Raw genomic sequence first — 25,944 nt, 5'->3', positions numbered from 1 at the left:
GCACTAAAATTTGGGAAAATCTTGGGGTATGCACCTAATAAAAAGAAAACCCAGATAATAATAAACAAGGAAATCACCGGACCGACACCCGGTTACTTCCGAAGGCAAAATACCTGGGGGTCTTCATTACCGCTAATATTGATGAAATTGTAACGGAGAACCTATCCCCCCTTGCAGCAGAAACAAAGAAAGCCCTTAAGCAAATTGACAACCTGCACCTGACCCTCGTTGGCAGATGTAATGTAATTAAAATGACCTACTTCCCAAAACTGCTCTATTTCTTCCATACCATACCACTGGAATTCAGCAAAATCAATCTGCAGAAATTTCAGCAAATATTTACAGAGTTTATCTGGGCCTACTCACAACCAAGGCGGGCTCTAAAGCAACTGTCTCTTCCTAGAGAGCGGGCGGCTGGGCCTTCCCCAATATTGTGCTGTACTACTGGGCTTCGGTCCTGCAGTATAGTACTGAATTGTTGAGGGAACGCTCCCCCCTCCCCTCCATCTGGGCTTGCCTCACCATTTCAGCTTTTACTGGGCGAAGAGCATCGTGGCTGCCTCTTTCGGCAGATAACCTTTGGATATTACAAACATGTGAGATTTAAGACTTTAATGAACTCCTTTAAGGTCTTCCGTAATATCCGCAGAGTATTTGGGCTGGGGAGATTTAATTATTATTCTCTTATCACTGCAAATTGTAACCTCCCCGCCATCTTTGATAGGTCCTATCTTTTAGAATGGCATAAGGCAGGCATCACGAAACTGGGAGACCTAATCACCAGTGAAGGAGTTGCATCCTTTACAGACCTGCAAAATAATCACGGTCTGAAAAGTCAAGATGCCTTTTAAAATACTTTTCCATACGTGATTTTCGAAAGGTTGGGGGCAGCGCAGGGTTTGCTGAAATAGAACTCATATTACATATATACATTGCGGGACACTGCAACTCTGCAGATAGGTCATATATACAATGCACTAAACAGACAAACTCCAGATGATCTACCGAGAATAGCGGACAAGTGGCACACTAAACTCGCGGCCCCACACAGCACGTTTTATAACTCTTTAGAACTTTCTCAAAACATCTTGCTGTCAGCCAAACTGCAGGCACAACACTTCAAAACCATATTTTTTCTGTATATTACCCCCAGCAAAATTGCCAAATGGGGAGTCGGCAAAGGGACATTGTGTCCCCGGTGTTCGGAGATTGGTGCCGACTCAGTTCACATGTTTGCAACTTGTTCTAAACTCCCTCCAGTCCGCTTTAAGCTACAGGAATTTCTGGGGAAAGTCACCTCTCAGGCCATCGCACTAACACCCACAGTCCTCTTGCTGGGGACTCAGACCGAAACCAATAGGAACAAAGGTGGGGCACAAATTTTTGTTGCTATGGCAGTGTGGAGGATCTGTGTTGCTTCGGTTTGGCTGGATGTTGATCCCCCACCATTCTCTCAGTGGCTGACCAGGCTAGTTGCAACCTACCATCTAGAAAAAGCTGTCTATGCCAGAAAAGGTCGTAAAGGGCGAAAGAAGGGTCTAGACGTCTGGGAAGTTCTCACTATTTGGTTGGAGTAGTTGGGCTAACCCAGCTTGCGATTTCTCCCCTGTTCGCTTTCTCTTGGTTTCTAATACTTCTACTTTTCTTCTTTACTTTTTCCTCCTCCTAGGGTATCATTTTTGACCTAGTGATCTTGTACTCTACACTTCGTTTCTTTTCTCGCCCTTCTTTTCTTTCTCCACAGTGCAATTAATTCCTGGTCTTTCTTTTTCCTTTTTGTGTCCTTGAACCGTTAGTCTATTGGTGTGGGGGAAGGGGGGCGGGAGCTTTAAATGTCATACCTCTGTACTGTTTTGTTCAATGCAAATAAAAAAATTAAAAAAATATTTCAAAAAAGAGTTGCAGTATCAGAATGGATATTCCAAGAGACATTTAGAAAAAGAGGGGTGATTGAAAACATGACTCTTAAACCAGTTTATAGTAATGTCAGATAATAACGGAACTTTATGGATTCCCTAACCTTGGGGAAGTATTGATGGCGGGATCCCTGATGAAGAGAATAATATCCTCATCATACAGCGTAATGACAAGTTGGTGAGCAATGAAACTAAGGCCCCTGTCGGAATGATGCTTCCTCGACCTAGCCATGATGAGTTAATTGTGATCGCGGAATACATGAGTGAGATGGGGCACTGTTGCTTAGTGCCTATATAGAAATCCACATGTACAGAGGATACACTATTCTGTTGGATTCAGGCTATGGGCAGCGTCCAGTTGTCTGCAGCTTTCCCAGTAGGCAAGCCATCGATGGTCTGTAGAATTTCTTCACAAGATTGCAGATCAGACCTGAGCACTAAAAATGGTGTCTCTGAGGGCATTTGGTAGGAGACTCCAAGATAAATCTCTTTATTCCCCCTAGGCAAAAATATCCAGTCAAACGTGAGAATAATCTGACGGTTTTCTGGACTTATGTTCAATGTATGCAGCCTAAGCACTCACATATTTGGTGGTTAGTCAGTCCTAGACAGGAGTTGTATGCTGTCAAGCGATAAGTGCCATCCAGAGTGTCAGGGTGTCTAACATGTCAAGTGTCAACCATGTCCTATTTGATCAAAAAAGAAAGGCTTAGAGCATGTGCTGATAAAACCTCTGGAATGTTGTGAATTTTGTATTAACCAGTAGTAGCTTGTTATGACTATAGTCTGTTTAAATAGCGAAATCAGGTTGATGCCGGATAATTGTGCTGGATTAGAGTTTACAAGTTTAGCTTTGTACTGCATTCACCTGTCTGTCTTAAATACTGATGACATCCATGGCTTCTCCTGCGTTGGCTGCAAGAGAAGAAGAAATGTGTTATATTGGGCAGGAATTTCACAAGAAATAAGAGGCACAATAATAGTTGATGCTACTCACCATCAACTGTCACTGCCCTTTATCTTTATGTGAAAAGTGGGTAGTATATGAACGTGAATTTTATAAATGTGGTGCCCTAGCTCTGTAACCCTCTCTATGCCTCATTGAAGATGCTTGTGTCTTATCTTCTCATCCTTTGCAAACCTAGTACCCTATCCTCTCCACTAAAAGAGCAACTGCAAGCAGTTTTAGCCCCCTCCTTTGCAAACATGTAGGATCGAAGGTATGCCAAGCACCAATGGTAAGTAAAGGGACCAGCTGGTAAAAAAGCAAAGGAGTGTGGGCTACAGTGAGAACAATACTTCCCAGTCAAGATAGCTCCAGCAGTCGTATGGGTTGAAGAGGGAAGAAACAGGCAGCCACTAGCTTGTCATGCACCCCATTGCCTAAGAGTCAGAGTGGCTAGGAGAAGGAATACGGCCAGAACTGTTGGAACAACCATGGTATTAGCCCATGACATAGGATGCAGAATCATTTGTTGCGATGCAGAGAAAGTATCAGCTCAATACCTCATCTGAAATTAGGGTCCCGGAGAATATGGTGAGATTTTGATGTGCACAGGTTTAACTCGATATGTGTGCCTTATCCATAGATTCAGTCAATGTGTGTCTATTCACAATAATATCATTTTGAATATCACATTGATTGAATATGTAGGCTGTTTAAGATGTACAGATTGCTTCTAATGCTTCAGACCGAGCTTCTGGTCTGCATGTAAGTTTCCAATGACTACCACTCACTTATAATCGTGCTAATTAGAAGGGAGAACATTTGTAGCTCTGATATTGAAAATCTGTTACCCATTTCATCATTTGTTCTCTATTTAACTCTTATTGTAGTTACGGTGCCGAGTCCTTCACTGATAAGGTCACCTTTCCAAATAGGGGCAAACTTTACAAGTTCCAAGCTCAACATTTTTTTCTTCTGCTCACAGAACGACCTTCAGTTATGGCTGTCTCATGTGGCCTTTTGCAAAAAGTGGGTAAGCATGCAATATATCTTTTGTTTTCTATTTTTGTTTTCTATTCATTAGCAGGCGTCAAACTAATCTTTAGAGTTTAGTACATATGCGTAGCAGGTGTTGTGATGCATTTGTTTTATGACCGTACATCGTTGAATCTAGTAATAGACAATTACTTTGTTGTCAGGAAGACGCTATATTGACTCAAAGTTGCCTGTTATGTGGTGTGTATGCCTGGAATAAAAGTGTATTCCTTTTCATTGGTTTTTGCTAGTTGTGAGTATGATCTATAATACTGTTTTACTAATCCTTTTCATGTGGCATAAAATCGTCCCTGTGTTTGCATTGTTGGTAGTGCAGAGCTTTGTTTGTGTTGCGAGTTTTGTAAATTTCCACTTGGGAAGCACTGACAAGAAAGACCATTAACAATAAATAAACTACTTTGACAAAAATGGAATAGCTTTTAAGAAAGATTACATTTTCCCTTGCAGAACTGCAAAACACAGCTGAGCAAAATATTCTCTTCAATGTTGGCAATTCATCCAGACAAGCCAGGTAATGTAAAAGCTGGTGGTGTTCATTATGTCCTCATTTGTGCTGGGATTATTTTTTTTTGGGTTAGTTTATTGTATTTTACCAATTGCCTAGATTAGGAGATGGTGGAGTGGCATAGCTGTGTGTTTTCACTTCACTAAAAGGAAAATCAAGAAAATAACAGCCAGCTCTAAGTTAACAATCCTTGTGAGTTACTTTTGTCCTTAGTGAGTGCTCGCTACAAGGATTTGTTCTGGGAAAAACACCCTTTTTGGGGAGCCTGGTATTTCTGTTAAATTTAAAGGTTCCAAGATTTTTGTCTATTATATGTCTTTATTCGCGGTGGAGGGTTGTAGATCTTAGCATGCGTCTTTCTGTCTACTTCAGCGTGCTTACATTTTTCAATGGCACATATTATGAGTTTGACAAATATTTAATTTACTTATTGTGATGTGCATTATTTAATAGTAATGTGAAGTCTTGTAAAATGTAAGTACATTCAAATTGTAGTCTGTTATTGGAGCACTTTGAGGCCCAGCTATATGGCTCTCCGTCCTGTGCTGGTTTTTTGTACAGAGTGCTCTCTGAAATGTATTGTGGAAGGTTTATTATTCTTAAGTGCTGACAGGGCCATTTGACAGCCATTTAAGGCATAGCTAAACTGTGTTGTGTGCATGCGATGTGTTATGTTGTAAGTATACAGTTGAGCTAATGTTAACCAGTGGAATGTCTCCTAGAAACATACAGATAGTGTGGAAAATCAAACATAGGACAGAGTAAATCGTAGTCAGTTACTTAAATAATTGGCTTCAAATGCTTGAGAAAGAAAATAAATCCCAAACATGCAGGGGTAACCTTCCAAGCTGTCTATAGATCCCTGCACCTCTGTGTGGTTTAATTTACCTGTACCTCTATCCATGTGAATAAATTCATATGTCTCTTTTGCAGCACTTTGGATCATGGCAGCAAAGTGGGAGATGGAGGATCGCCTGTCATCGGAGAGTGCCAGACACTTGTTTCTACGTGCTCTCCGTTTCCATCCAGAGGCTCCCAAGTTGTTTCAGGAAGTGAGTCCATGTTCAGCCCTTGAATCGGAAATTCCTTACATTCATGTGGAATCCGTATTAAAATTCTTTGTTATTGGCATAGTACAAACCACAATTGTGGGAATAATGTCTCTGTCTTGGCTGAAACCAGGGGAAGAGATTTTTAGGTCTTTGTACGGGATCTATCAATCACTGTCTTTGTTATTTTGAGTTTATCATTTTGGTACAGTTAAGCAAATGGTATTGAGGGAAATACATAGCCATTAAAGTGTACACCCTGTTTGAGCCAGTGAGAGATTTTTCAAATCATTTGTGTCTTTTCTCCCACTGTATGTCTACACAGAGGAAAACCAGTTGTCTGCACCCACGCAAAGTCATCTGCTTTAGGACTAGAAGTTGCATACATAAAAACAGCCAGATGAATCGGACTTTTATATGGAATGATGTACATTCCTAATTAAGTTGAATGTGTATGGCGCACATGCTAAGATTGCGGTTATAAACACTTTGATACTCATCTATGTTGCATGTCTGTGCTGTGCCATATGTGTGCTTAGTGTTCTGTCAAATGAATCCTGTTAAGAATTTGCCTGTGTTGCCCATGTCCGCAGTGGTTCTTGGAAAGCAAATAAAGGCCAGGAGTAGAGTGGACAGTGACTTTTAAATGGAGATCGGAAATGAGAAAACATTTATGGAAGAAAGAGAAAGTTTAAGAGGAGGATGCAAATGACAGTTAAAGAATGGAGACCGGCGGGAACTGCTGGCAATTACTGGGAGAAGGAGGGATCATAACTGAAAGAAAGTGGAAATCATGTCCTGCTGGGAAGATATCGGAGCGCAAACAATCTATGCGAGAGGAAACCAGGAATTGCCTGGAAGACTGGGAAGCAGACACTGGATGTGTGAAGAAGATGCAGCAAAATTTAGCTGCAGGGCTTTTTTCCTATTCTTTTTCAGGGTCTTCTGCGTTCGTTAATGGTGTTTCTGAAGAGCCAAGTGTCACCTTGGGCTCACTTCAGAATGCTAGCATCCCGGGTGGGTGATTAGCTGTTGGGAAGCTAGTTAGGAACACCCTACCATTCTGACCCACCTCCCAACAGCTAATCACCCACCTGGCATGATACCATTCTGAAGTGAGTCCACTGTGACTCTCATTTGTGGTGCCTGGTTCCTCATGAGTTTGGGAGTCTGGCCATCTAATGGCATTCTTCACATGTGCCTTGCTCTCCTACCTAAAAACTAAAAAGCGGGGAGTAGGCTTTAACACATGCATACATTCTTATAAGGGGCTAGACTGTCAAGAGGCAGACATAAGCTATGTTAGACCATGACTTCCTAAATACTATGTCATGCCTTCTTTGTCAGATGAAGTAGAAGCTGGTATGTGAGTGGAGGAGTGGAGAGGACTTGTTGGCCTAACGGCTAGGGTGGTCGACCTCGAATCTGGGGAACTGGGTTCGAGTCTCGGCAGTGACGCTGAGCATCCTGTGATTGTGGGCAAATCACGTAATCTCCCCGTGCTCAAGAAAAAAATGAATGTGTGTCCTCATATAACCTAACTGGTGCTATGTAAAGCGCTCTGATACCCGATTCGGGTCAAGTTCGCGCTATATAAAACTCTGCAAAAAAGAAAAATCTGTGCCTCAGGCCATGCTCACAAAGCGGGTTCAATACACCTTTAACTTCATAGCCATCTTGTCCATGGTTTTATTCAGAGATGTGTGGGTTGCAATTGGGGAGACCACGAAAAGATTACAGTCTAATCTGTGAATTGTTTAAGCACAAAGCAATGCGCATGAGCCCTGCTGACAGCTTTATATTGCTCTACCCCTTGATGAAGTGGTTGCATCATTGTCCGAGTACAGGACCTTCTGAGGCTGGCTCCTATGGATATTATTTGCATATGCTGGTCTATTTCCTCCTACTTTTGTTGTAATTGTCCGTTGCTGCGTATGGGTGAAGGCACTCACAGTCGGGTTGCTTAGAACCGTTGTTTTTGCTGGGCTGTGATGGGCCAATTCGAGTGGAAGCTGTTGTGAGGGAATACACTTTCAATTGAGAGGTTGGTGTTATATGGGAGTGAAATAGCACGACCCTAATGCCTGAGCACATAAGTGGAAGCAACAATGAACAAATTACGTTTCACATTTGTGTATGCGGCATATTCGAGAGAAGAAGAGCAGTCCTATATAACTGAAATATGTAAGGGTCTGCTTTTACATAACTCACATTGACCTCCCCCACCACCACAAACTATACCTTGCCCCAAATCCCTATTTACAATTGCAGAATGAAACATGGGTTATGCTTGGTGTTCCTTTGAAACTGTGACAGTAAAAAATGAGTGGCTACCATCGAGTGCTTGTTGCATGCTGCAGAATACAGCGATACACCACGGTAATGATTAATTATGATTAATTGTTAGAGGGAAATAGGAGCGCAGAGATCGGACTTTCATCTTCTATTGAAAATGTAGGAAAGGATTTACTATATCATGTGATGACTCCACATTTCTGGGCCAGGGCTCTATAACCTAAGGCCAGCAGTGCATGTATAGACGGTCATAGCTGTATATTGTTCAAATGATCGTCTGGCGATTAATGTAAACCCCTGTTGCATTTACTTATGGAATGTTCCAGACTCCCAGAAAGAGCAAGCTTTTATTCTGTTCTATTCTGCAGTATTTCAGAATGGAGCTGATGCATGCAGAGAAGCAGAGAAAGGAGAAGATAGAAATCGAGCAGGCAAAGATGGATGTGGTAAGAAATCTCAATATCTTTATTATTTGTTCTTTATGTACTTAACGACTTTAAAGGTCTGGGGAAAACAGAACAGGGTTAATCCTCCTATTTTTTTTTTAATGCAGCAGAAGCACTGTTTTAACTTTCTAAGATAGATAGAAAACAGCATGTTTTGTTAGAGTCCATATATGTCAAATTGTCTTTCAGAGTTGTATAGATTTGAAACCAGCGTGGGTTTTTGCAAATACTTCTTGACTTGGAGAAAAGAAAATCATGGATACTGCTGTGCATTCAGTCTGCCTAAAATTACTGTATCATGACTAAGTCAATATTTTTTTCAGAATTGTGAAGCTGAAAAGAACTTGTTGCAAATGGAATGGTTAGGGAAAAAAACAAGCATTGGCATAGCCAGTAGGTCTCGCTTTTGGGACCTTAGAAGTATTTAGTTATGCAGCATAATATCCTTGGTGCAACAACATCAACTGTTGCATGGCTAAACACTTAGAGGGTCCCAAAGGCGAGACCTATTGGCTATGCCAATGCTTGTTGGTACTTGTTATGATCACAGTCCACTTAGCTGGTTACTATACTGGGTTATCCATTCTGAGATAATTTGTTTAGTTGTATGGTCCTGGCCAAACTTGGGTTAAAAGTAGAAGTGATGAAGAGGTTTGCTGGGAGGACCTTGTTAATATCATCCCAAATCTGATTGTCATTGTGAGATACCAAGAAGTGGCCGTGGTATGCTACTAGTCAGGATCTACAGTTTTGGACTAAATTGGAGTCCTCCACTGGCAGAGGTGTGTAAATCTCTTCATTTATTCTGTCTGTTCAGTTGGTGATGGGTGGCTCCTGGCTGTAGACTGGTACATCAGTATTGCAGTGAAATTATCATTATTTGACTCTTGCCTGGAAAATCATCTTTTTATATCATGTGTGGAAATGCTAACCCTTGCTCAAAACAGAAAGAGTAGCAATGAAAGATAATACGAAGTCTGTAAAAATAAAGAAACATGCAAATTTGACTCAATGCAGACATATGATGAGATGGGGCATTGTTAACGAATTATCCATGAAACTTGAGTTTTTACATTCATGGTGCAGCTGCAAAACTGGCTAAAACTCACATTCATTTCAAATGGGAGGGTGCGAGACAGAATACGGGCGTGAGGGGGGTAGCTTTGGAAAACATTGAAAGAGCAGCAGTTGAAGCAAAAGTAATCTTTGTATTTTAGACAAAGTGTCCCGCTACAAGAACAAAGCATCCCAGGGAAAAAAACACACAAGGAACCCGTAATCCTCTCCATCAAGGAGCAATTTGCACAGTCAGTACGCAAAAGTAAGGTCTTTCTATTAAATGACCGGGTTCGTGCTGCAGGAGCTAAAATTGATAAAGGCTTTTTAATTAAAAACTCATAAAAATTGCTGGCATCCGCTCCGAGCCAGCAGCCATTTCGGCGATTAGCCGATCTCGTGCCTCCAGATAATAGATTGGCCCGTTAATATTGACATAAATAGCCTCTGTGGAGATTTTTATAGCAAGATCACAGGCCTCTTTGTCACGGTCTGGCTTACTTTATAGACTAAAATTGGCAGATGCCTCTTGGAGGCAATGGGTTTAGCTGTAGAAGGGGAGATGCGAGTTAAACACAGGAAACAAGGCTTGAGTGTCTGCCAATAAAAATGATCACAAATCAGGGCTGCTGATGTCGCAACCCCTGGGGTCGAAGGTCAGGGGAAGGAATAAATGGCTCTGAAAGGGACAGCCTGTCAGGTGCGCTGAGCTGTTGCTGGCACGCGGGCTCTTGGGCTATGAGTGAATGAGGGAGACAATGGCGCCCAGAGTGCCTCATAAGCAGTGAGGGCCGGGCTCAGGAGAAGTGTTTGAAGAGGTATGCGTGTGCCACTGTGTGATGTAAATTTAATAATTACTATGATCTAATGGTCGTCCCTGAGCCTTAATGGAGCCCCTCTTCATTCAGTAGTGTAGTCGCGGCACTCCGAGCTGGAGCCTGCCAGGCTGGTGGCAGGCCAGCGGCCGCCATTTTGCACTCCACATGAATAGAGAGCATTTGAGAGCCGATTGAGGACCCAGGCTTTCACGGGGAGAGTGGCAGATTGTAGGTCACCCTTGTTTGGCACTGCCCGTGCTGCAGGAAGTGAGACAGATGCAAAAGCTGTTGACAATGCGAGGGGAGACTTTAAAGCCACCTCACGTTAATTAGCTTGCCCCGAACAGAAACATGCCAGGCCGTTTTCCTTCAGCAAAAAGATTGGAAACGGATATGAAAATAAACGCTATGGCTGATAAAAGCATACTACCTGTACCACGTGTGAGTTTTCAATGTGCTGTTTATTTTACGTAATCATGTGTACAAAGGGGGTATTTATTTTTGTTGCATTTGGGAATTAAAAAGTTAAAAACAGGTGTTTTCATTGCAAGGTATGGCTGAACCAGGGCCTGGTCAGTTTAAACGTGGCGAGCTATCCATTTTTGTGCAACTGTGCATAAGGTCGCATGCTGCGACTCTGGTATGATTTTAGAACACAGTTATCTGGTTTGGCAACAACATTTATACAATTAGGCGGTATTGCTTCAAATTTGTTTCAGGATGATGAGTATGCAGGCATTTTTAGGAGGTTAGGTAACTCCAGAAAAAGGTGTGCAAATGGAATGATGTGTTCTCTAAATGTCTTGGTTTCTTATTTTGTAACCATTACCCAGATCTCCTGTCAACGAGACCTGTTCTAACATGCATTGGCCGCGCGCGCGCCTCGCAGGAGCCACAAGACCTGCAGCTGAGTGGTGCTAATGACCTGTGAAAGACAGATGGCGGCTGCGCGCGTGAACGCAAGCGCTAGGCCAGCCAGTAGCACTTTGAAAACTCACCTACTAAAAGTCTCGCCAGACCAGCGCATGCGCTGGGTCAGGCGAGACCTATAAAGGGCATAACCCATCCACAAGGAGACATACAGTAACACTAAATCTTCTTCAAATGATTCTTCCATTCGATTTTTTTTAGACATCTCTTTATTAGTGTTTTTAATATTTGAATATAGCTTAAACACAGGCATCACTAATCGTATAATAGAGTACTAAATACAGTAATTACATAGTTAATTGCCACTATCTCTGGTCTATGATCCTTGTTCAATCATGTCTCTGACTCTGGCATCTACATGCAACAAACTATGCATTCCTGTTATAACACTGCGTTGTATTTACTCTGGGGAAGTTGCAGGTATTTATGCATTTTATAGCTATATCTTATTTTACAGTGATAAACTGTCGATTTTATCTGGGAAACCAGGTAACTTAATCGTATCCAGTGGTATCTCCTAAATACGGTATTTTGTCTGTGCAACTTAACTTTGTGCACTGCTTGTATTTTTTTTTTACTACCGGTCGTGGGGTGGGTGGGTCATCGTCGGTGTATCCCCTCGTGTTTAGTGTCTGTTCCTATTCTCCCACTTATGAACTAGCAGATAAATCATCTCACCGTCTCTGTTCTCCTATCCATGTCTCCCTGCTCATCGCTATGCTCGACTTTTCTACCGATCCAGGCCCTCAATAAAGATTCTTCCATTAGATAATGCACTTACCGTTCAAGAAGCACCGTCCATAGAGAAGTCGCAGGTTAGAACAACAAAAATTGGATGATTTTTCACTGTTCCACAGCTGTGCTTTGTTTGTTAAAATCGATTGTGAAAAAATGCATTTCTTGATTAGAACTTTTGGAAATTACTCTTTTTGCAGGGGTATCCCCAAACTTTTTGTTTTCTTCCTCCTATTTTTTCTGACCTGTTTTTATTGGTTTTAGGACTCTGGGCACTTACCACTACTAAGCAGTACTAAAGTGCTTACTCTCTCTGTCTAAATTGTATTAATGATTGATTTATCCATGATTGGCATATTTGATTTACTTGTAAGTCTCTAGTAAAGTGCCCGTTGGGTGTCCAGGGCCTGTAAATCAAATGCTACTCGTTTGCCTGAAGCACCAATTGTGCCAACCACTTGTGTAGCCCTGCAAACATGTCTCCGACTTTTCAATGCAGTGTCTGTGAGTCCAGTTTTAAGCTACCATTTTGACCTGGTGAGTGCACCCACTTTCCAGGCCCAAACCTTCCCTTTTATTACATGTAAGGCACCCCTAAGGTAGGCCCAAGACAGCCCCATGGGCAGGTTGCGGTGTATTTAAAATGTGAGACATGTACTGGTGTGGTTTCCATGTCCAAGTAGCAAAATACTGCAAATTTCTCTTTCACTATTGCAGGGACTATCACTCCCATAGGGTAACCTGGTAATTGCCTTGAAATATCTTAAGTGTAAATTCCCATTGGGAGCAGATAGCGATTTGGAGTTTGCGGTCTCTGAACTCACAATTTAAAAAATACTTCCTTTGTTGAAGTTGGTTTTTAATTTGCGTGTTCGAAAATGGCACTTTCAGAAAGTGGGCATTTTCTTGCTTAAACATTCTGTAGAATACACGTCTGGGTTGGCTGACAGTTGGGCTCTTGTGCATTCACTCTAGACAGTAACACAAAGGGAGCTGAGGTGTGCCTTGCATATCCTGATGGCTCCTCACCAGGGTGATGGGTTTTCCTGAGCTAGAGTGGTGGGAGGAGTTGTCACTGACACCTGAATAGGGATGTGATTGCCTCCTGTTGAGAAGTTTCAGGCCCATTAATGACTTCACCTACCAGTGCCTGAACTCTTCTGCTGAGAGACCTGACCTGTCAAGTGGTGCCAAATCCAGTTCTGGGCCCTCTGAAGTGTAGGCTGGTGAGGAATCACCCATTGGCTGTCAGCATCTTTTTTCTAGATGCAGTACCTGCCGTACAGCTAAAGAATCTATGCTGCACCTGCTTTGCGGCTGAAAAATCACCACAGCCTGAGTCCTGAGCACTGTCACCCGCTCTGACTCAGACGCAGCCCCTGCTTTGCCACTGAAGAATTGAAGCATCGCATACTTTATCGCATTGATGAGCTGTTTCTTCATTGACGTCAGCCCGCAGTAAGGAACTGAGGCTGTGCGTCCGGAGAGCAACTCATCACCTCCCCTTCCAGTAAGGAACCGACATATGGCTTTGCTTTTCCGGCACCTCATTTACCTTGCGCCTCTTTCGTCTTTCATTTATGACGTGTCCAAGGTACTTTGTGTTAAAAAAGAAACTCATCCGTAGATTTCTATGGCCTGAACTTATTTATTCTTTGAAAAGTGATATCTTGACTTGTGTATGTTCGATTTTTGTTTTTTTTGGTCTTTTCATTCAGAAAATATTGGCTATTGGACTAAACTGGCTGTGTTACTGTGTGTGTACGCACAAATGCTTTATACATTGCCTCCGAGATAAGCCTTAGTACCCGCGCCAAGCTGCCAAGAAGGTGAGCAGGGGTTTTCTTAGCTGTGTAACTCCCTTACCCTGACTAGTGAGGGTCCCTACTTGGACAGGGTGAAAACAACTGCAACTAGAGGTCCCATTTCTAACCAGAACATAACCTAATTTTGCTAAAAAAAAGACCTGTGTATAATTTAGTTTTTCTTTTGCTTCTGTCATCGTGATGCATTATAGTCCTTTGCTGACGAGCAAAAGGTGCTTCCTAAAAAGTGCATCCTCGGGGGCACCGCCAGTTGGGGTGTGGGGTAGTCTCATCACACCTACAATCAGATCCTAACTCTGACATAAAGCTTGAAATTCACAGTAGCCTGTGCCCAATCCAACGTGTCCTGGAAATCTACTCTCTGGGTAGCTGACTTATATACCAGTGGACCTGGCCACATCACCTCTCCTTCCTGCTGACATTTTCAAGCTGAGTCTGTGAAGCCTGGGCTTGGGATGCATGCCTCTTCCTCCAATTCTATGACACAGACTGGGGGCTGTCATCCATGAGTCTTCTCAGACAAAGGAGACAAAGAGCAGGCTCCCGCTGTGATTGACTTTAACAATAGTTTCATAGTGCAGGAAAGGTCTGATATTAAAAAGACTAGTGGTGAAGGCATTGAAGAAGGAGGTAAGGATCAGTGCAAGTAGAGCAGATCTAAGGTTAAGTGACCGACCCTCCCCCTGAGTGCTGGAGAAGCAGTTTTATGTCAAGAGGCAAACAGGTGCTGTTCTAGGACCCTCGGGCATTGAAGTCTGTGTACCCACATAGGAAAAGGAGTGCCAATCAAACAAGCTGAATTCGGTAGCTCTCCAAATACTCTGAAGCCTGAAGTACTTATCAGTATTCCTAAACTAGAGTACAGGATAGGTTCAAAGAAAAGGATAAAGGTGACCGGACTGGGACATATCTATCTTCCTTTGCAAGGCAGAGACATGCTGTTTTATACAACTTGAATCGTCGAGGAGATTCATTGCAGCTGATTACTTTAGCAATAGGTATTTGGCAGCTGATTGGGGACTATTGCTAAAGTGGTGCTCATATCTGTGACAGGATTCATCAGATACCTGAAAGAACTCTGAATAAGGAGTTGATCTTTGCACATACACATTAAAAGCCATCAGTTAATCTGGTGAAACAGAAGAGCGTCTGTACTGTATCTTGGGTGAAGTTTTGATGCTGAGTCTAGACATCGGACGTGGACCTACACTGTTGAGGAGCACGCCCCATCTCCCTTAAATACAGTGGAAAGAACGAGTGACCACAAAATGCACAATAATTTGTTGATTAAGGTAGAAACCTTCACACCCTACACACTTTAAAGGAAGCTTTAGAAGAAGCTGAATCCATAGTTTATCCCTATATTTGAAGCCTTCCCATAGGACATGCCCTCCCAACTTGGCAGCTGCTCACAACACCAATAGGAGCATTGCGTGCAGATGAGTTTTGCTAGACTAAAGACTCTAGTCTATTTAAATGTTATGCATTCTTATAGGAAGCTGGCTCTTTATATGATATACCAAAAGGAGGTGTATCACGCACGGAGTCCAGGTATTCCCTTAATAGTGGACAGAGGCTTGCCATTAGCGGCAGCTGACTTTTGAAAGTGGTCAGGCATTAATAACACATCTGTGCACACGTGTAGGAAATCTGACGGAGCAGGCACGTCTTTTTGCTCGCTTCAGTGCCAGGTCTCGCTCAGCTCAAACACTGGACAACCGGGGCATGGTACCCGGGGCCCTTCACTCGCTGCGTGCTTGGAGGTATTTTGTTATTTTTTTTATCAAACTTCACATTCAGGTATGCCCAGCCAGCCCATCCTCTCCGTCAGGAGGCAGATGGCTCCGCTGCCTGCTGGTTCGCAGACCAAGCCCACTTCTTTCCCAGTTCACTAACCCATAACATAGGCAAAACAAAATAATATAAAACATCTCTGTACATTCTATTCCCTGTATGAAAAGTGACATGGCGTTCAGGAGAAACAGGGGTATGGCGAGATCAGGACACTGCCACCCGAAAAGCCAACATTTAATGCTCCATGCGCGAATGCAACTAGCAGCACAGACTGCACTTCCGATTAACTATATCGCTTTATATAATTTAAAAGATCGCTTCCAGCTTAAGCCACCTGCATTCAGCTTACATAAACTACTCAAGCTGTTCTGCTCCCTGCGCTACCTTTGGATGGCTTCATAATCCAGTGTGTATGCCGCACTCATACGTATCCCGTCACCTAAACCAATCCCTATGCTGCTTTCATACGGTTTGTATAAATGAACAGTAGGACTGCAGCACCCGGATTGGTTAGAGCGGGCAGAGAGAGCAGTCACATGGAGACCTGTAGACTGGGTCTATGTTCTGCATTCCCACTGCCACCACACTAGTTGAAAGAGCTGAAGTACACATGTCGGCTTGGCCGTGGATAAAGAAAAAGTCAAACTGACCTGCTTACTTCATCTCACAGTGACAGGCAGGTTTGCTGCCAGTGCTAACCATCATGCCTGGGGACCTGCCCACTTCTCCACCCTGGTAAAGTGTTACAAACAGAACAGAGAACACTATTTGACGCATATGTGACTACAGTTTGCTCGCACATAGTGGGTCAACGATCCTGGCGCTCCTTTGGATCATCTGCCCCATAGGCTTGCTCTAGCAGTCCCAAGGTGCTCTTCTAGGGGGTAGTGTGGTTGGGCAGCCTTAGGCTTATCAGAGAGGGGTGTTAGACCTCTTCAAAATACACACAGTCAATAAATGATGCACACGACTCTCAGGAGATCCACACCAATTTATAAAAACATGTACCTTTATATATATATATATATTCACAAAAAGCAAAGCGTTCCTCCATTTCCGGAGCCTCAAACCCTTCGGGGCGGCCTCACCATATGGGCACGGAGCAACCCATTAATCTCACTCGAGCAAGCACAGCAATGTGAGGCCCAATACTTTGGAAAAAAGCATTTATTTCAACATAACAGGCGCCAGCTTTCTCTTCGTCCAACGTTTCGGCACAGTTTGCCTTGCTCACGGACATGAAATGCAAACGCCCAGGTGTGCTCGGACAGTTATTACACATAGTGCATCACGTGACTGCAGATCCCAGTACTACTGCTCCCACAATGCATTGTGCCAGTATTTACAAGAGTATTCTGGATGTCCCAATCTGTTTTTCACCTGATGGTATTGGAATTTGGCACACGCACTGATGTCATAGTGGAAATTCGTTCTGCGGCAGGCAGGTGAGTTAAAATGTTTTTGTTGCTTCTTTGATTTGAAATATATATATATATATATATATATATATATATATATATATATATATACACACATCAGAATCAGTAGGATCAGGTAAGTACGTTGCAAGATAGAAAATATTTACATTTACAAAATCGAGCCTTCGTGCATTTTTCAGAAGCTGCAATGTTATCCTAAAGGAGGATAAAACATATGGAATACAGGTAGAGTATAATGATTTACGAGACTAATCTCCAGGACTTAAGGTGAGTATGGAGCAAGATCCAAGGCCGCACCAGCAGGTCACCTCCAGCAGCACTAGTGTGGCTGGGTGCAGTGGTGCAATACAGTGTTGGGGGCCCAATGATAATGTATTGGGATCGAGAAGATAAGAGAACAATGGGGAATGACCTGGGCTGCACCCTGACTGACAAAGACTGGTACTAGTGCTGTGTGCAGATTAAACTAGTTTCTCCTTACCCTCGCCACTAGCTGCTCCAGTTCAAATTCCTGCACCGGGCATAAGTTACCCCCAGCACACTTGCCAAAATAGATCCTACTAGGTCTTCCAATTGCCCAAAGAACAGCGCTCCCGAAACTGATTTATTTTTTTATTTTTTTATAAAAACCTTTATTTACGTCAACATGGTACACAGCTATTCAGCCGACATCCCGGAGGTTCGGCAGCACGATGGGAACAATACGTAGGAAGGTCCATATCCGTACATCAGGAGTAACAAAGGTTTAGTTTTAATGTAAACCAAAAAATAAAAACACGAGCAAGGCAAAGCATATAATAAGCATGCGCTAGTTCTCAGCTGGGGCGAGGTCCCACTCCCATCAGCGGAGCGGTACACCACGCCAAAGAAGTGAGGGGGAAGCAGGGGTACGGACTCCAGGTTATGAACAGTTTACGTATATAGTTGGGAGTAAAGCTAGGGGGTAAGTTGCACATCGAGCATCTCAGCAACCGGGGGCACACAAATATCTCCCCTATAATGGTTCCATTGCCCCCATATCTTATGCCACTTCTTAGGGCGACCCCGGGCACTGTACACCGTTTTCTCCCGGAACATGCCCCAGTCCATATTTTCCATCCATGTTACCAAGGTGGGAGGTCTCTGGGATCCCCACAGCTGCGCAATATCTCGCTTCGCCACCATATTCCCCAGAGTCACCCATTGGGTCTGAGCGGCATCATAGTCGGTGGGGCCCCAGACATTCAACAGGCATCGTCTTGCCTCCGGGAAGAGTGCGATACCCGTGACCTCTTCCATCACATCATGAATTTGTTTCCAGAACTCTACGATCTCCCCACACTCCCAAATAATGTGTAGAAAGGTGCCCAACATCCCACAGCCTCTCTTGCATAAGCCATCGTCAGAGAAACCCATATGAATCAGGCGGGGCCCCGTGACATAAACCCTGTGAAGTATCTTAAGCTGCACCAGCCGCAGTCTAGCCGGGATCGCAACCTCCTTCGGAGAGGAGACGGCATATTGCCAGTCCTCATCGTCCAGTTCGAGACCATCCCTAGTCCATTGTTCTCGCACATCAAGGAGGAGGTCGGTCCGGACATTTGCAAGCTTCCTGTAAATCAAGGAGATTGTACTCTCCGGCATATGACCATCCAGAATCCGATCCTCCAAAGGAGAAGACTCAGGCACGGCCTCCCCCTCGGCACGAACAGATAGCAGAGCGTGACGCACCTGGGCATATCGAAAGTATTCAGTACCCCCTAATTCGTACTCCGTCTGCAGCGTCTCAAACGATTTCACCTTACCCTTAGTCAGCAAATCCCCAACTCTAGAAATCCCAATTAGGTCCCACTTCTCAAACCCTTTCGTGTGCCATAATTTCCCTAGTATATCGGATTCAAAAAGCGGAGTAGCCTGGGTAAGTCTGTCCTTCCAGCCCAACGAGTTTGTAACCGCCTTCCACACATGCACTGCCGTCTTGGTCGGTCCTGTGAGGGACCCATCCAATGATTTGGAATACAGCGCCCTAAGGTAATTACCCCCGCGCAACAGCCACCGATCCATATCAAACCCAGGGTTCAACGCCGGACCGTAAACCCCATGGTTGATCGCTCCCAATTGGGTAGCCCAATAATATCTTCTGATGTCAGGGAGTGCTATCCCCCCGTCATACCATGGAAGGGTCAACTTTGCTATAGCTATACGCGGTCGACCGTCCCATAACAGCGAACGCTGGAGGCTCTCCACCTCACGAAAATAACAGGCAGGAACTAACTCTAGGGTGTTCTGTAAGGCGTAGAGAAACCGGGGAAGAGACATCATTTTAAACAATGCGGCACGGCCTAGGAGGGAGAGCGGTAGCCGCCTCCAACCCGCAACATCCCGTCTCAAGCGTGACAGCGGAGGGAGGAGGTTCTTCTCGTATCGGACAGAGGGGTCTGTGGAAATATATATCCCCAAGTACAGAAAGCCCCGCTGGGCGATCTGGATGGAGCAATCCCGCGGGACGGTAGGGGTGTCCCCACTGAGAACATATAGGTGCGACTTTCCCCAATTAATGGCGAGACCCGAGTTACTACCCCCGAAACTGAATTTGCACATCTGACATGGACTTGTCCACATATTGAGGATTATTGGGGTGGAATATTTGAGCGCCTGTCCTTAATGACAGAAGTGAGTTCCACCCAGACTAGAGTCCCTTATGGCGCTCTTGGGCTACTTGGCTGATGTTCCCAAATCGATTCGCAGATATACGACCATGGCACTATTGCTGACTAAAGGGGAGATAGCTGTGCACTGGGGCTCGTCCAACTGTTAAGGCTTGACTTAACAGTAGGATTTATTGCGACTCCACCTATGCAGTAAATACAACGCTGCAACCACCTACCTCATGGCCAAGAGATATTTGGCAGCCTCTCAAGGACTACCTATTCGCTGTTGACTCTGATTCCCATCAATAGCCTCACTTATCTACGGTTGAAATCTGATTACCACAATGCTATGCAACCTTGATTGCTCCAATTGACACTGTTGCATTGCTTCATCTGTTTGCTCCACCCTCATATGTTATGCTTTGAATACTGTATCTGCTGGTATTGTCATTGCTCTCCAGGCCTATACTACTGTGCTGTAGTACCGTATGCCCATACCGATGGGTCTTTGTTTTTGTATTGTCCTTAAAAATCCATAAATAAAGTAAAAAACATGAAAATATAAATCTATGGGGAACGGTCTTCGGGAAAAGAGGCTGCAGGTTTCAGCTGGGAGGCCAGTCGGTCCAAACTAACAGAGTGGGATCAGGCCTCCTGATGCTCGGGGACGTAGGGACACCTTTGGTCCTCTTCTCCACGGGCCACAGGTTCAGAGGTGTCCTTAGGTGTCGGCTTTTTGTCACTAGGAGCGGATAGCGGTAGAGGGGGTCTGCAAACAGGTTGTAGGCGGCCGCAGGGTTCACAGCAGGGAAACCCAAGGTGGGCTTAGAGTGTGAAGGGTCAGGGGACCACGTTGGCACCATTGGCCCACTTCAGCTCAGGCTAGGCGGCTCAGGTCCAGTGGTGCTTTCCGGAATCCGGTTTTTGCAATCTTGGAGCCTCCCAGTTCTTTCTTGCTACCTGCAAGGTGCAGGGGAGCAGTTCTGCTGTTTCACGGGCGTTCCTGGATCTCGGGCGAAGTGTTGACAGTTCTCCCAGACTTTGGAGACACAGCAGCTGCAGGACAATCTGTCTTTTGGCTTATTTGTCTAAGTCTGCAGACAGGCCAGCAGGGTTGGCGCCAAGTCTATTGCTGGTTCTTCTGTTATTGCGACTCATCACATCTGTCTTCTTTCAGGTCAGCAGGATCTGTCTTTCTGGTGCTAGGGGCTCCCCTAAATACAGGATTTAGGGGTGTTAGGGAAGTGTAGGATAGTAGCCAATGGGTTACCTACCCCTGAGGTCCCTATGCGCCCTATATGACCTCTTCCTATGGATCCTCAGGAAAAGGCCAAATCACAGAGGAAGCCTGCCTGGCAGAGAGAGTAGCCACGCTGGAAACTGAGAAAACCTATGCCTGTTGACATAGCAGTAGCAAAAGTAGGTGTACCTCCATTCCTAAAAGCAGTTGGAGGTAGTCCGAGCCCTCCAGAAAATTTGGGGGATTCAGTCATATCCACAGGATGAAGTGGGTCACAGTTGAACATGCTAGCACTGTCTAAGGGTAAAACTTGATTGATTAATTCCAGGGCAGAAAAGAGGCGTGCTCGGGGGTGGTCCAAAAGCTCCATGTAAATGAGGAGGAGTGTATTTTGCTAGAACAGGAATCCCCCATCTTATACACCCATTCAGTTGTGTGTTAGATGTACTGTTTAGTTGAATGATTATTTAGAGTTTTGCTTTAGATGGGTTTGGAAGGGAGTATATTTAATCAGGGAACAAAATTCTGATGTGCATCATAGTTTACAAAGACCAACATAACCTCATGCTCTTGATACAGTCCACTGGCCTTAGCAATACAAGAGTAATACCTCACTTTAAAAAGGCTAGTTTGCTTTAACTGTAAATGCCTGAATGCATCATCAAAATGAGTAACAGTGCTTCAAGTACCACACGATTTGGAGGGTGATATCTGTTTAATTCAGGTAAACGCATCTGCATAAAACAATATTTGTTCTAACTTAAATCAAAATGGTTTCTAAGGCAGTATTTCTCTTATTGACAGTCTAAAATGGTGAGAGGAGTATAACCATTCTCATTGTCTCTGGTTACTCATTGTGAGGCGGTAAACGTAATTCTGGGTGGCAAGAGCAGCTCTTTGATTCTACTGCTCAAGATAGTTAGCTGTAGCCAATGTCTGTGCTCTTAATACTGGCCAGGATAGATTCCTTGAGGAAATCATTGCAGCGATCGTACAGGATGCGATAGATGGCACGGTTATAGGAGATAATGTCAGTGTGGTGATGGATGGGACCAAATGTAGATTTTGAGGGAGGTTCGAGAATACCTACTTCGTATAGACCTAGGGAACACTTAGTGTGGCAGATTAAATGATTTCCTAGAGTTCTCTGCCATGCTCAGTCTCGTACACACTACAAACATCGGCCATATTGACCTCCGAACATGCCACGGTTATATAATTTTCTCCACCTCTAAACACGCCCACACACCAACAGCAGCTGGAGATATATGGTCAATTTATTATATGAGAAAGCCATTAAAGAAGACATACAGAACTGTGTCAATTTATGCTGGCTAAGATTGAAAAGGGCTAGCCTGTGATCAGAAGATACTTCATCTTTGACTCTGCTCTGCAGAAAAAGACCAGAAATGAAATGAGACAACACTTAGTAGCCCAACTGTGTTAAATTGAAGGCCTGCCTAAAAGGATTGGTTCCATTAAGATTTGGCATGCATGGACACTACTTCAGGTGGAAGAAGGGCCTACAGATAATAACTAAGTGGAATGCACATTATTTAGTACCAAACAGCAGGGGGCCAATGAAGCAGAGAAAATTATGCCTTTTGAATTAAAAGCAAAAATGACATGGGACAGGGTGGAGTCCATTAAGGCAGGAGATCAGCTGTTGAAACGGAATGATATTGAAATCACCAAAGCCTTCAAGACCTTCTGTAGTAGAGAATATCGGGCAGAACAGGTCCTCACTTCATATAAAAATGTATGTGGATTACTTGCGAGTACAGACCATTCTCTCCTGTAATGCACAGGCAGAATAAATTGATCAATCCGGTAAGATGAGGGAGATGCTTCCGCCTTGAGTGATCGCTCCCCTCGCTGCTCCTCACAGCGTGGTATCGTATTGCTGCATTGTAACCAAGTTGTGATATCTGCATAGCTCCATTTTTAGTAAGCTTCGTAATTTCATAGCGCTATTATCCCACAGCGCTTACATTGCTTTGATTGCATTGTTGTGTGTGATTTCCCCCGGCGCCCTGCTCTGACCTCCCCTCCATTTTGATCCTGCTGTTGTTGTGTTCCCCTGAGCCCGCCATGCCTCCCAGCTGAGCCGCCCTCCCACAAGCACCCAAAAGCATTCCCCAAACCTCGCAGCGCTGTGATTCACTCGCTGCTTCCGCCTTGAGTGATCGCTCCCCTCGCTGCTCCTCACAGCGTGGTATCGTATTGCTGCATTGTAACCAAGTTGTGATATCTGCATAGCTCCATTTTTAGTAAGCTTCGTAATTTCATAGCGCTATTATCCCACAGCGCTTACATTGCTTTGATTGCATTGTTGTGTGTGATTTCCCCCGGCGCCCTGCTCTGACCTCCCCTCCATTTTGATCCTGCTGTTGTTGTGTTCCCCTGAGCCCGCCACGCCTCCCAGCTGAGCCGCCCTCCCACAAGCACCCAAAAGCATTCCCCAAACCTCGCAGCGCTGTGATTCACTCGCTGCTTCCGCCTTGAGTGATCGCTCCCCTCGCTGCTCCTCACAGCGTGGTATCGTATTGCTGCATTGTAACCAAGTTGTGATATCTGCATAGCTCCATTTTTAGTAAGCTTCGTAATTTCATAGCGCTATTATCCCACAGCGCTTACATTGCTTTGATTGCATTGTTGTGTGTGATTTCCCCCGGCGCCCTGCTCTGACCTCCCCTCCATTTTGATCCTGCTGTTGTTGTGTTCCCCTGAGCCCGCCACGCCTCCCAGCTGAGCCGCCCTCCCACAAGCACCCAAAAGCATTCCCCAAACCTCGCAGCGCTGTGATTCACTCGCTGCTTCCGCCTTGAGTGATCGCTCCCCTCGCTGCTCCTCACAGCGTGGTATCGTATTGCTGCATTGTAACCAAGTTGTGATATCTGCATAGCTCCATTTTTAGTAAGCTTCGTAATTTCATAGCGCTATTATCCCACAGCGCTTACATTGCTTTGATTGCATTGTTGTGTGTGATTTCCCCCGGCGCCCTGCTCTGACCTCCCCTCCATTTTGATCCTGCTGTTGTTGTGTTCCCCTGAGCCCGCCACGCCTCCCAGCTGAGCCGCCCTCCCACAAGCACCCAAAAGCATTCCCCAAACCTCGCAGCGCTGTGATTCACTCGCTGCTTCCGCCTTGAGTGATCGCTCCCCTCGCTGCTCCTCACAGCGTGGTATCGTATTGCTGCATTGTAACCAAGTTGTGATATCTGCATAGCTCCATTTTTAGTAAGCTTCGTAATTTCATAGCGCTATTATCCCACAGCGCTTACATTGCTTTGATTGCATTGTTGTGTGTGATTTCCCCCGGCGCCCTGCTCTGACCTCCCCTCCATTTTGATCCTGCTGTTGTTGTGTTCCCCTGAGCCCGCCACGCCTCCCAGCTGAGCCGCCCTCCCACAAGCACCCAAAAGCATTCCCCAAACCTCGCAGCGCTGTGATTCACTCGCTGCTTCCGCCTTGAGTGATCGCTCCCCTCGCTGCTCCTCACAGCGTGGTATCGTATTGCTGCATTGTAACCAAGTTGTGATATCTGCATAGCTCCATTTTTAGTAAGCTTCGTAATTTCATAGCGCTATTATCCCACAGCGCTTACATTGCTTTGATTGCATTGTTGTGTGTGATTTCCCCCGGCGCCCTGCTCTGACCTCCCCTCCATTTTGATCCTGCTGTTGTTGTGTTCCCCTGAGCCCGCCACGCCTCCCAGCTGAGCCGCCCTCCCACAAGCACCCAAAAGCATTCCCCAAACCTCGCAGCGCTGTGATTCACTCGCTGCTTCCGCCTTGAGTGATCGCTCCCCTCGCTGCTCCTCACAGCGTGGTATCGTATTGCTGCATTGTAACCAAGTTGTGATATCTGCATAGCTCCATTTTTAGTAAGCTTCGTAATTTCATAGCGCTATTATCCCACAGCGCTTACATTGCTTTGATTGCATTGTTGTGTGTGATTTCCCCCGGCGCCCTGCTCTGACCTCCCCTCCATTTTGATCCTGCTGTTGTTGTGTTCCCCTGAGCCCGCCACGCCTCCCAGCTGAGCCGCCCTCGCCCCTCCCCCTCCGCTATCCATATATGACAGTAGTTCCCGCGCGCAGCGTCCACGCGCAGCGTCCGCGCCCAACCCGCGCCGAAGGTGCGCCAAAGGTAAGCCCGTCTACGCCCGTCCGCGCCTGGACCGCGCCCAGCGCCAGACCCCCTGCCCCTCGAGCTGCCCAGCCCTCCCGCATTACCTACGATGCCGCCTCCCTCCTAGCCCTCGACCCCGGTCGCGCCCCCAACTGCGTCCTTGCCGCTCCTGGACACACCCATGGCCCTTTCTCCTGCTACTCCTGCAAATTCAGCGGCACCGACAACATCTCTGCTACGTCCACACCACAGATTCCCGACCCCAACCACCTACAATGCATCCTTCTCAACACCCGATCGGTCCATAGGCATGCCATTGACCTATGGAATCTACTAGACACCATTTCCCCGGACATCGCCTTCCTTACGGAAACATGGATGAATGCTTCCTCCGCACCAGACATCACCATTGCCATCCCTGAAGACTATAAGATCACCCGCAAAGACCGTACCAGCCACACAGGAGGAGGAATCGCCATCGTCCACAAGAAATCTATCCGCATCTCAACCAGCTCTGACGTCAATCTCGCCAACTCCGAACATCTTCACTTCCAGATCCACATCGACCCCAAAACAACACTCAGAGGCACTCTCCTCTACAGACCACCAGGACCCCGCGCAAAATTCAGTGAAGACATCACGGACTTCATCACCCCACACGCGCTCCCCTCCAAAGATTACATCCTTCTGGGAGACCTCAACTTTCACCTTGAAAAGACCAACGACCACAACACCTCCACCCTCGTGGACAACCTCGCCAACCTCGGACTTAAACAACTAGTCACTTCCCCCACCCACATCGCAGGTCACACACTCGACCCCATCTTCACATCCAGCAATCATATCTCCTTCTGCCACACTACGGATCTCCTCTGGACCGACCACAGCTGCGTTCACTTCATCTACAACAAGCCGAAACCCATCATCCACTCCCAACCTACCCTGCAAAGAAACTGGAACAAAATCACCACGGACCAAATCTCCGCATCGCTCCTTCGAAACTCCCCAGCCCTCTCTTCTAACGCCAACGAAGCCGCCGCCAACCTCACCCTATGGTTATCCAACACCGCCGACACCTTAGCTCCACTGAAAAAACGTCAAAGCAAACCTGGCAGCAAGAAAGCCTCATGG

At 45.3% G+C, this 25,944-nt stretch overlaps 1 protein-coding gene across 1 annotated transcript in view; it reads left to right on the top strand.

Annotated features, from left to right (window-relative positions):
- Positions 1-25,944, top strand: part of UTP6 (UTP6 small subunit processome component) — a 357,262-nt gene that overhangs the window by 64,061 nt on the left and 267,257 nt on the right. Inside the window, exons 5-8 of the mRNA XM_085617191.1 lie at positions 3,848-3,895; positions 4,366-4,429; positions 5,357-5,475; positions 8,136-8,213. Of these exons, the coding sequence (XP_085473317.1) occupies positions 3,848-3,895; positions 4,366-4,429; positions 5,357-5,475; positions 8,136-8,213 (309 nt within the window). The remainder of the gene's footprint in view (positions 1-3,847; positions 3,896-4,365; positions 4,430-5,356; positions 5,476-8,135; positions 8,214-25,944) is intronic.

This window comes from Triturus cristatus, chromosome 7, assembly GCF_964204655.1.
Source record: "Triturus cristatus chromosome 7, aTriCri1.1, whole genome shotgun sequence".
NCBI lineage: Eukaryota > Metazoa > Chordata > Amphibia > Caudata > Salamandridae > Triturus > Triturus cristatus.
This window is presented reverse-complemented; position numbering and strand designations above follow the sequence as displayed.